Source organism: Oryx dammah, unplaced genomic scaffold (assembly GCF_014754425.2).
Source record: "Oryx dammah isolate SB20612 unplaced genomic scaffold, SCBI_Odam_1.1 HiC_scaffold_3, whole genome shotgun sequence".
In the NCBI taxonomy this organism is placed as follows: Eukaryota; Metazoa; Chordata; class Mammalia; order Artiodactyla; family Bovidae; genus Oryx; species Oryx dammah.
In genome coordinates, this window is record NW_024070187.1 from 56659769 (window position 1) to 56672280 (window position 12512).

Genomic DNA, 12512 nt, shown 5'->3' on the forward strand with positions numbered 1-12512 from the left:
AAACGCTGGGCTGGAAGAAGCACAAGCTGGAATCAAGATTGCTAGGAGAAATATCAATAACCTCAGCTATGCAGATGACACTGCCCTTATGGCAGAAAGTGAAGAAGAGCTAAAGAGCCTCTTGATGAAAGTAAAAGAGGAGAGTGAAAAAGTTGGCTTAAAGCTCAACATTCAGAAAACTAAGATCATGGCATCCGGTCCCATCACTGCATGGCAAATAGATGGGGAAACGGTGGAAACAGTGGCTGACTTTATTTTTCTGGGCTCCAAAATCACTGCAATTGGTGTTGCAGCCATGAAATAAAAAGACGCTTACTCCTTGGAAGGAAAGTTACCACCAACCTAGATAGCATATTGAAAAGCAGAGATATTACTTTACCAACAAAGGTCCATCTAGTCAAGGCTATGGTTTTTCCAGTGGTCATGTATGGATGTGAGAGTTGGACTATAAAAAAAGCTGAGTGCCGAAGAATTGATGCTTTTGAACTGTGGTGTTGGAAAAGACTCTTGAGAGTCCCTTGGACTGCAAGGAGATCCAACCAGTCCATCCTAAAGGAGATCAGTCCTGGGTGTTCTTTGGAAGAACTGATGTTGAATCTGAAACTCCAATCCTTTGGCCACGGGCAGAAGGAGACGGGGATGACAGAGGATGAGATGGTTGGATGGCATCACCGACTCAATGGACATGGGTTTGGGTGAACTCCAGGAGTTGGTGATGGATAGGGAGGCCTGGCATGCTGCAGTTCATGGGGCTGCAAAGAGTCGGACACGACTGGGCGACTAAACTGACTGACTGAACTGAGACCAGAGAGCATGCCTGTGGGGTGCTGCAATGCTTGAGATAAGTGTGACTATAGAGTTTGTACAGAGCAGTGATAGATTAGGAGGAAAGTTGAAAGGTACACAGCCTCCAAGTAGTTTTGCAGGTCAAACAGCACGTGTGATGTTTGGGGGACAGATTGGTGCTGCCAAAGGTTTAGGACTTTCAGTTAAGACAAAACAGGTTCAATTCTGTGTCAGTTTTTAGAAATTTAAGTTGAGGTGCTGTATGATCAAATGTGAGGTATGCTTGTAACCACCTTGACTTCACAAAGGGACAGTTGCAGGCTGTTCTGTGGTGTCCAGACTGTGCTAGAACTGTGCTGAATCTTCAGAAATGCTAAGCTCTCTCTCAGAATCTGCAGTGCTGAGCAAAAAATTGAAATATATAAGCTATTATACTTGGGGGGCATCTTGCCAGCATGTATCTGTTATGTTTAAAACCAAAGCCTTTGCTGAAGACTGAAATAAAAGCATTTCTGTGTCATCGCTGACATGCTTAGAGTTTTCGAAGATAGAATATTTGTCTAGGCAAACTGGCTGAGACACGGTAGCTGCTCAGATGTTTGTGCAGTGGTAGCCACACTTCTGTTATGTAAACAAGAATAATGAGAACAACAACAAGAAAGATTAGGGAGAACAGTCCTGCAGAGGCCCCTGGAGCCTTGTCTGGCTTAATTGTTCTGTCCATATTTGTCACTTACAATTAAGCACTCTCTTAAGATCACTGTCATGCATAGGTGGTTTTTTCTTTCAGTGGCGAATGGAAAGTGTTTTCAGGCAATGAGTTGGGGGCCCTCCTAGGCTGGTGGCTCTTTACTTCTTGGAAAGAAAAGAACCAAGATCACAGCGCCCTTCAAAACTTATACATGTTGTCCAGCACCGTTTCTTCCAAAATCCTGCGAGCTATCGCCTTGAAGGAGGGCTTTCACTTTGAGGTATAGTGTTTGTGAGACTTACCCCTTTCCCTTTCTTTTGCTCTGGAGAAAGTCTAAGGCATTTCTCTCTCTCTTGGATTATCCTTTTAGGAAACATTAACTGGCTTTAAGTGGATGGGAAATCGAGCCAAACAGCTGATAGACCAGGGGAAAAATGTCTTATTTGCATTTGAAGAAGCTATTGGTAAGAGTGGAGCACCATGATCATGTGATCAGTTAATTTATAGAATGCGCATAAACGGGCAAAGATTTGGATTTGGGTTCAAAGATTAACAGTGAAACAGAAGCATGCAGTTTGCTTTTCTTCTGTGATCCTGTGCAAATGCTGAACTGTCCAATCCCAGAGTTGGCGTCACAGATTTTTTTTTTTAGCTGAAAAGAATATCTCACAAATAATCAAGCCATTCATGTAAGGAAGTGAATCCTCTTCCCTGATGACTGTGAATAGTGATGTTTTGTACTTGGCTGTAGTAGCTTAAGAAAATCCTCCTACTTGGGGAGCTGTAGTATTTCCTCACTATGGTGTTGATATCTAGACCACATATAGTTCACTGCCCATTAGAGAGTGCCCTGCAGAGATATGTCCAGAAGAAAGGAGAAGCCACCATTGTAGGACTTCCATCAGAGTGGTTATCACCTGAAAGAACCAGCCAGGATAATGGGAAAACACTTGTCTTAAGTAATCACTATAAATGAGGGAAAAGGAGAGCCAGTAATAGAAACGTGAAATGCAAATGTTTGTGGTGGGGATATTTTAGCAGTTTATTTAGTAAAAGTTACTATGTGTATGCTAAGTTGCTTCAGTCATGTCTAACTCTTTGCAACCATATGGACCATAGCCCACCAGGCTCCTCTGTCCATGGGATTCTCTAGGCAAGAATACTGGAGTGGGTTGTTATGCCCTCCTCCAGGGGATCTTACTGACCCAGGGATTGAACCTTCATCTCTTATGTCTCCTGTATTAGCAGGTGATTTCCTTACCACTAGTGCTACCTGGGAAGCCCAAAAATTTATCAAATATTTATTGCTTATCAATTACACACTGACCCTGAAGGAAATGGATGAACTGATGTTAGCCTGTAGTAGTTTATATAAGTGAGGTTAGTAACCACACAAAGGAGTATAGGCTCACTGTCAAGGTGAATCATGTACTGGCAAAAATTACGGGAATTCAGAGAAGACAGAATAAGCATTGACTTGAGCAATTAGAAACAATTTTGTGTGAGCTGAAGGGCTAGACCTGGAAAATGAGGACAATTTGTCTAGAAGGGAGACTATCCTTACAGGTTATTCAACAAAATACTTCCTCTTTTTGTTCCTTTTTTTTTCTTTTTTTAATTAAAGCATAGTTGAGGGCTTCTCTGCTTATTTAACTTATATTCAGAGTACATCATGAGAAATGATGGGCTGGATGAAGCACAAGCTGGAATCAAGATTGCAGGGAGAAATATCAATAACCTCAGATATGCAGATGACACCGCATTTCTAGCAGAAAGCAAAGAACTAAAGAGCCTCTTGATGGAAGTGAAAGAGGAGAGTGAAAAAGTCGGCTTAAAGCTCAACATTCAGAAAACTAAGATCATGGCATCCGGTCCCATCACTTCATGGCAAATAGATGAGGAAACTGGCTGACTTTATTTTGGGGGGCTCCAAAACCACTGCAGATGGTGACTACAGCCATGAAATTAAAAGGTGCTTACTACTTGGAAGAGAAGTTGTGACCAACCTAGATAGCATGTTAAAAAGCAGAGACATTACTTTGCCAACAAAGGTCCATCTAGTCAAAGCTGTGGTTTTTCCAGTAGTCATGTATGGATGTGAGAGTTGGACTATAAAGAAAGCTGAGCACCAAAGAATTGATGTTTTTGAACTGTGGTGTTGGAAAAGACTCTTGAGAGTCTCTTGGACTGCAAGGAGATCCAACCAGTCCATCCTAGAGGAAATCAGTCCTGAATATTTGTTAGAAGGATTGATGCTAAAGCTGAAACTCTAATACTTAGACCACCTGATGCGAAGAACTGACTCATTTGAAAAGACCCTGATGCTGGGAAGATTGAAGGCAGGAGAAGGGGATGACAGAGGGTGAGATGGTTGGATGGCATCATCGACTCAATGGACATGAGTTTGAGTAAGCTCCAGGAGTTGGTGATAGACAGGGAAGCCTGGCGTACTGCAGTCCATGGAATCACAAAGAGTTGGACACGACTGAGTGACTGAACTGACCTGAACTGAGGGCTTCCCAGGTAGCTCTAGTGGTAAAGAACCTGCCTGCCAGTGCAGGGGACCTAAGAGATGAGGGCTCGATCCCTGGGTTGAGTAGATCCCCTGGAGGGCATGGCAACCCATTCTAGTATTCTTTTCCTGGAGAATCCCATGGACAGATAAGCCTTGCGGGATACAGTCCATGCGGTTGCAAAGAGTTGGACACAACTGAGCATCTGAGCGCATCCATATTATGTTAGTTTCAGGTTTACAACATAGTGATTCAATATTTTTATAGACTATACTTCATTTATAGTTATTATAAAATATTGGCTAGACTCCTTGTGTTGTACAGTGCATCCTTATATATCATTTACTTTATACATAATAGTTTGTACTCAACAAATACTTCGCGAAGACCCGCCAGGCACTGGGCTAGATTCTTAAATACAATGGTGGTGAATGAGAATCATTTATATCCTTGACAACCTCTCATGCAATAGGCAGGATGCATATAGATGTGTGTATCCACAGTGTGTAAAAGGACCCAATCCTTAGGATATGTGTATGACTCGTATTTCTACAGGATATATGTGCTGCCCTTTCGTGCTGGACAAAGATGGAGTCAGCGCTGCTGTCATAACTGCAGAGTTGGCCAGCTTTCTAGCAACCAAGAATTTGTCTTTGTCTCAGCAGCTAAAAGCCATCTATGTTGAGTAAGTTTCTATTGACTATTTAATTGAAGTAATTTTTTTTATCAGTTCAGGTGTACAACACAGTGATTCAGTGTATGTCTATATTGTGAAATGATCACAGTAGATACAATTAACATGCATCCACACACAGGAATATTTTTTACTGTTTTGCTCTCTTCTTGTGCATGAGGTACTCATGTTCCTTCTGATCCTCTTCCTTTAGTTATGAATTCTATTTCTTATGAAAACTAAATAAGAGATCACCTTTTCCTTTTGGTACTTAAGCAGTTAATAGTAATTACCATTTATGATGACGTTAATCCTTCATAAATGAGAACATTAGTTGCAGAAATGGCTAAGGGAAGAATGTGATTTTTTAAATGTCCAGTGTTGAAAAACACTAAATGTGTTCATTAAACATCTGTTTAGTCTTTGTAGCAATTACTTATTTCTGCCTTTCTAGTGCAAAAACACCAGATACAAGGTAATGGGCATGACGTGGCTGTATTCCAATGATAAAACTTTTACTTACAAATAGAGACTGAGGGCCATACAGCAGGGCAGTGATTCCTGGGGTAGATTGTTGGACCTCTTTATTTAATGCTGAATTATTCCTTTGAAATTAGTCATGGCTGTTTGTTTTAGAATATACTGTTTAATAGGTACATGTTCAGTGTACACTGTGCACAATTATTTGTTCCTCGTTTGCATATAACCATGTTTGCGTTGATAGGTATGGCTACCATATCACCAGAGCTTCGTATTTTATCTGCCATGATCAAGAAACTATTAAACAATTATTTGAAAACCTTAGAAACTATGATGGGAAGAGTAATTATCCAAAAACTTGTGGCAGATTTGAGATTTCTCACATTAGGGACCTTACAACTGGCTATGATGATAACGAACCTGATAAAAAAGCTGTGAGTAATTTTTTTTATCAGTTAAAGTCTTTTCTATTTACTTTTTCACTGTGCTTTGAATAGTTCAACCTATTTAGTCATATAATTAATTGAAGCTGATTTTAGGCATTGCTATGAATAAGCTATTAAAATATAGAGATAATTTTAAAACATGAGCTAAAACTACAGGGATTCTCACTAGTCATCTCAGCCCATGCCATCTTTGAACACAGCAGGAAATCGATGCAGTCAGCTCTCGGTATCTTAGGCACATCATAAATACCGAGGGTCAACTTACTACACTATGTATATAATGGACTTAAGCATCTGTGGATTTTAGTATCTGCAGGGGCTCCTGGCACCCTCCATGGGTGCTGAGGGATGATTATACTCAGAAGTGTAAGACCTGCCTGTGGTTAGAAGCTAATTGGTGATGCTCTGGGTAGAATCTGGGTCTTCTGATCGCAAATCCGGCTTTTCCTCTCTTTCAGCAGTTGAACTTGAAAAAACATCAGAATCACCTGGTGGCCAGGTTAAAACTGAATGCTGCAGCCCACCCCTTATTTGCCTTTCTAATAAGTGCCCTGCTGATGCTGATGTTACTTGTCCAGCCTTGAGAACTACCGTTAGCTTCCTCCTTAGTTTTACCCTATTCTCTGACTTTATGGGAGTTGTTGGGGCTTCCCTGGTGGCTCAGATGGTAAAGAATCCACCTGCAGTGTGGGATACCCATGTTCAGTCCCTGGGTCGGGAAGATCCCCTGGAGAAAGGAATGGCTACCCACTCCAGTATACTTGGCTTGGAGAATTCCATGGACAGAGGAATATGGCGGGCTATAGTCCATGGGGTTGCACAGAGTTGCACATGACTGAGCAACTAACACTAATTCATTCATTCATATGGGAGTTGTTAGCTATAGCACATGAGTTCAAATTCTTCCTACCATGTGGATCCCGGACTGGAGTCAAAAGAAGGCACAAATATGGCAGAAGATAGTATTGCTAACTATGGCAAATGGGTAGGGGAAGAAGAGTAAGAATATCCTTATAAGATGCTGGACATTTGCTTTAATATTCTCCTTTTTATATTTTTAAATTTATATCTGCACACAGTATGTTTTTAAAAAGCAAATAGTATGAAAGGGTTATGAAGAAACTTGGCAGTTCCACCTCCTGCCATTTCATTGCCATGTGTCAAGAAAACCACCTTCCCTCTTAGTTGTTTCTCATGGTTCTAAATAACATGCTCATGTGGTGATGCTTTGACTTATCAGTGTTAGGCTTTATTAATTTTCTATGATGGAGATTGGAGGAGGAAATGGCAACCCACTCCAGTATTCTTGCCTGGAAAATCGCATGGACAGAAGAGCCTGGCAAGCTATAGTCCATAGGGTCGCAAAGAGTCGGACACCACTAAAGCGACTTAACAGCATGATGGAAATAGGGATTTAGTTCTTAACGTTGCAGCATTCACAACTCTTCTCCCGGTCCTTGCAGTACAGTTGTACCACAGGTTTTGGCAACGTCAGATTCCAAGCTTGTAATGATGACTAGTAACTATTGTTTTCTGCTTAGCTAAGTAGTGTACTTTGCTTAGGTTCCCCTTACACTGTATAAAGAATTATTTTTTTCTGTAATTAATAACTGCTTTGTTCTTTTATTTGCATGGATTTCTATGTATTCCTTACCAGTTCTTCCCACATCCTTTAAATAGCTTTCAGTAGGGTTTTCTCGGAGAAGGCAATGGCACCCCACTCCAGTACTCTTGCCTGGAAAATCCCATGGATGGAGGAACCTGGTGGGCTGCAGTCCATGGGGTCACTAAGAGTCGGACACGACTGAGCGACTTCACTTTCACTTTTCACTTTCATGCATTGGAGAAGGAAATGGCAACCCACTCCAGTGTTCTTGCCTGGAGAATCCCAGGGACGGGGGAGCCTGGCGGGCTGCCGTCTCTGGGGTCGCACAGAGTCAGACACGACTGCAGCGACTCAGCAGCAGTAGCAGCAGCAGCAGCAGGGTTTTCTACCTAGTCCAGTGATTCCCTGCTTCTGTGGGCTCCATCTTGTTTCCAATGGCCTCCCTCCTGGCCCCTTTCTCTGGGGAGGGCCCACTGCTCTCTGGGTTGAATGCCCAGCTGTCATCCTGGGGATGCTCTTCACTACTCTCTGGGGTTATATCCCTTGCTCCTGGACCCCTCTTTATAATTAGCTTCCTAAATCACATTTTCTAGTATCTTCCTAAGAAGTGAATAGAGGTAACTTTTTAGAGGTGTTTAGGTCTGAAAATGTCTTGCTCTACCCACACACTTTATTGACTCACAGTTTTGAAAGCATTGCTCCCTGTTGGTCAAGCTGTGGAGCATCCATCATTCGTTTATTCAGGGCATAGTTGGAACCTGCTGTGTGCTGCATCCAGGGATAAGGATGCCATACTCAGTCAGTCCTTTCTGTGCAATTTTTTTTTTCTCTGTGGAAAGTATTAGGAACATTCCACTAAACCTTGGGTTCAGAATTCCAGTGATAAGCTTTTAGTATGGGCCTCCTTTCTTTCATTTTTCTGGACACTTGGTTGGTCTAGTTGGCCTGTGGAGTCATTTCTTTCCGTCCTGAGAAACTCTTGATTTTTTTCAAAGGGGGCTGGATGGTTGTTTCCCAAATAACCTTTTCCCTTGAATTTTCTGTTCTCCCCTTCTTGACCAGTCCTTCTTGACAAGTTCTTAGACGCTGACCCTCCTGGAGTGATGTTCTGCTTTCCATGTTTCTCTCTTCCCATTGTCCATCTGTGTCGTCTTTCCTACTTTTGGGGAGATTACCTCAACATTAAATGTTTGCTTCTTTGAACATTTCAGCTCTTTTTCCTCTATTAAAAGTAATATCTTGTTTCATGTATATTATATCTTATCTCTATTAAGGATATTAATTGCAGCTTTTTTTTTCAATGTAGATCTTTCTTCATATGAATTGTCTTTATTTCCTTCAAGGTCTTCTGGGGAGGCCTTGCTGTCACCCTAGTCTCCTGCCTAAGGGTGATAAGCTGGGATGTTGAGTCCCTTGAAGTGTTGGAGAGGTCCATGGTACCTGGGAGGAGGGGTACTGGTGCTCAGCGTGGGGGCTCTGCGTTACTCTGCTTTCTCCAGGCTCTGCCTCCCATGATGCCCAGTGTCCCCCAGCTTCTACGCTCTTCTGCTTCAGTTATACCAGAGATTTAAGCCATCTCCTGGTGAGGTGGTTTGTTGACCACATGGGCAGAAGTTGAGGATCTGGGAGGATGCAGTAGCTCCTTTCAGATGCTGCCTTTGCCTCTTGTCTGCCCTTTGCAGTACCTGGTGCCCCGGTTGGTGAGCTTTGCCCGGGCTCTGCAGAGCGTCCTGACTCGGTTCTTGTCCGCCTGTTGTAGGCACCCCCTGGTCATTGTCCTGTGTTCCAGCAGGTCCCTTCCGCCCCGTCATCTGGTTTCTGACTGCCACGATTGGTTGGCAGACCCCTCAACAGCTGCTGCCGCTTTGCCCTTGTGTGCTTTTTTATGTTAATACTTCGGTCACTTTAGTAGAGTTTGAGGAGCAGTCAGCCATGATACATATACCAGAAGCTTTTGAAAGTGAAATAAGCCTATTTCATTGTTTTGTGGGGTTTTGTAATGCATTATTATTCGGTTTAAAGCAATTTCTTGCGAAAGGGTGTGTTTCGATTTTAGAAAAACTTTTAGTAGCTTTAATAAAACTACAGAGGTAAAAAGTAGTATACAAAGTTACTTTATTTCACAAATTGCCTTATTATTATTTATTTCATTTATACCGAGTATATTTTCTGACTTCCTCAAATGTGTTCTTCTCTTTTTTGCATTTACTTTCTTGCTTATTTGAGGAAAAATATTAGTTAGGTAAAAAACAACTTACGTTGCTACTTACTAATAAATTTATAACATGACAATTAATTCCTAGATTCTCCCGACTAGTAAAAGCAGCCAGATGATCACCTTTAGCTTTGCTAACGGAGGCGTGGCCACCATGCGGACCAGTGGGACAGAGCCCAAAATCAAGTACTATTTGGAACTGTGCGCCCCCCCTGGAAATAGGTATGGACGGCAGCAGCTGTAGTGTTTATTCCTTAAACTTCCTAAATGCTCTGAAGACACTAAGTAAAATAGCTCATCTGTCCAGTATGTAGTTTAAGTAAGAATGTTGTTTCAGAACCTGCAGCAATATTGTGGTTTTAATAGCTTTTGAAGTGTCGAGGAACAGGAGTGCTTTCTTCCTATTTATTTCCTTCTAAAATTTCCCTGTATGGGAAAACTTCCTAATTTCAGTAATATTAATAAAATTTCCTTTTTCTAGTACTTTTTATTTGAGGCTGGCACCAGTGACTTTTTCTCCATGTCCCTGGTACAAATGAATTAAAATCCATTAATGAATTAATGGATTAAATTAATGAAATTAATGAAACCCATCCAGTCAATTACAAATCCATTCAACAAATATCTTTGAGTATCCATTGTATGTAAATCATGCTGGGTTTTGGGGCAGATAAAGAGCCACAGCAGAAAGTGTCCTCACCACCAAAGAGCTGACGGTCTAGTAGCTTCAAGGTCATGTTTTGTGCCTTGTAAAAGGTTTGGACTGTAAAGAAAGCTGAGTGCCAAAGAATTGATGCCTTTGCACTGTGGTGTTGGAAAAGACTCTTGAGAGTCCCCTGGACTGCAAGGAGATCAAACCAGTCAATCCTAAAGGAAATCAGTCCTGAATATTCATTGGAAGGACTGATGCTGAAGCTGAAACTCCAATACTTTGGCCACCTGCTGCAAAGAACTGACTAACTGGGAAAGATCCTGATGCTGGGAAAAATTGAAAGCAGGAGGAGAAGGGGTTGACGGAGGATGAGGTGGTTGGATGGCATCACCTACTCGACAGACATGAGTTTGAGTAAGCTCCAAGAATTGGTGATGCACAGGGAAGCCTGGCGTGCTGCAATCCATGGGGTCGCAAAGATTGGACACAACTGAGCGACTTAACTGAAAGGGTTTGAGTCACTCAGTTTCCAACACCTGTAACATTTGGAACTATATCAGCCATGGTACATGTAGCTAGCACATGTAAATGTAATATTACACATTTAACAGTCACTTAGCTTTCACTTCTCTATTCAGAATACAGTTCAAAATCAGGAAATTTTTTTTTAAAGTGAATTAAGTCAGTGCTATCCAACAGAAATAAAATAGGAGCCACATATGCAATTTGAAATTTCAGTTCAGTTCCTCATTTGCACCAGCCTTGTTGCGAGTGCACCATAGCCACGTGTTACTAGCGGCTGCTGTAGTGGACAGCATAAGTCTGTCTAGGTGGTAATGGCACATACACCCCAGAGCATTGATCAGAGGGTTTTTCTGGCTTGTGAACCAAATTTCCATTATGTGGAAATAAGAGCAAAGGAAATTTTCTGAGCATCCTAAATTAACCAGCCAATGACAGATTAAATGTAGCAGGTTAAAGGGGCTGGGGAAGATTTGTTGCAGTTGGACTTGCCTTAATCAGGGAGAAGTGAGTGCTGACAGCAAAGCAAGAAATAGTAAAACAAAACTATAAACCTTGAGTACAAAAACTCAGAATATTCACCTGTTGGGGAGTTTATCATAAAGGAAATAGCAAGCTACATCCAAGTGAGCCCTGAATCTTCTGAATAATTCTCATTTCTCATTCTTACTTAGTGTTTCCATATTTCTGTGACTCACTGTTTTGAAAACAACTGAACATTAAGTCCAATTTAAAGATGTATATTCAGGGAATTTCCCTGGCGATCCTATAGTTAAAACTGCGCTTCTGCTGCAGGAGGTTCAAGTTTGATCCCTGGTTGGGTAGCTAAGATCCCACGTGCCATGCAGCATGGACAAAAAATTTGAAAAACAAAAAGATCTATTTTCTCTATATATTTATCTTTTCCTTTTCATTATCCTGTGAAAATATATGTAATGTTTTTTTTAAAAAAAACTTTCTTTTATAATAACAATACAGCTTACTACTCTGGGGTCTGTGGGTCTGTGGTATTTACATTTTTCACATGGCTTATTGAGTGGACTTAAATTCAAATATTAGTTTCTAAATTGCTGAAGATACTTTGAAAGTTTGCCGTTTTATTATTGTCATTGAGAAATGTCTTAATTATAAGTCTGTTTAATCTATTATCAACCCTCCAATTGTTTGCACATAAATGAGTATTTTCCACATGCTTAAAATCTTGATTTCAATAAAGAGATCTAGTTCCCTAGATTTTTGTTTATACTTTAGTTGTAACCTTTTTGTTCCCAAAGTAAAATTAAAAAGATAAACAGAGGGTCTGAGTTCTTGGTAAGTGACCAGCAGGCCCACTAGGAGGCTCCCCATCTCTTCCATCCTGGGAAAGCCTTACACACGAGGCTTCAGCCAAGCTCCCAATAGTTTGAAGACAGACAGGATCAGAAAACTGGGACATTAGTCCATAGATATGATGTCTGGACTCAAGCAAGGCATCAACATACCTATCACAACAGCCATAAAGCCATGGCTCAGGTTTCCTTATTTTCTGATAATGCTAAATATTATCAATATACTTTACATCATGAATTCTATTCATTTGTAGAATTCCACAACCCACTAACTCTTTAGAATTGAAAATCTTTTTTCAAATACAAGTACGATTTTTAAAATTTTTTGTTGGGGTTGATGTATTTGCTTTTTTTATTATCATTATTGTTTTGGGGGGGGGGGGGTGGCCATGCCACATGACTTGTGAGATCTTAGTTCCATGACCAGGGTTTGAATCTGCACCCTTGCCAGTCAAAGCACAGAGTCCTAAACCACTGGACCACCAGTGAATTCCCTTGATGTCTTTAGTTTTGTCCAACTTTTTATTTTGAAAAATTTCAAACCTATAGAAATGTAGAATAATGTAGTGAATAAGCACATACGCCTCATATAGACTAGGG

At 41.1% G+C, this 12512-nt stretch overlaps 1 protein-coding gene across 2 annotated transcripts in view; it reads left to right on the forward strand.

The window, feature by feature from the left end:
• PGM2 (phosphoglucomutase 2) overlaps positions 1-12512 on the forward strand; it is a 38142-nt gene that overhangs the window by 21380 nt on the left and 4250 nt on the right. For both annotated transcript variants that reach the window (XM_040238001.1, XM_040238002.1), the window contains exons 9-13: positions 1577-1757; positions 1848-1941; positions 4546-4675; positions 5388-5577; positions 9499-9632. In XM_040238001.1, coding sequence (XP_040093935.1) covers positions 1577-1757; positions 1848-1941; positions 4546-4675; positions 5388-5577; positions 9499-9632 — 729 coding nt within the window. The remainder of the gene's footprint in view (positions 1-1576; positions 1758-1847; positions 1942-4545; positions 4676-5387; positions 5578-9498; positions 9633-12512) is intronic.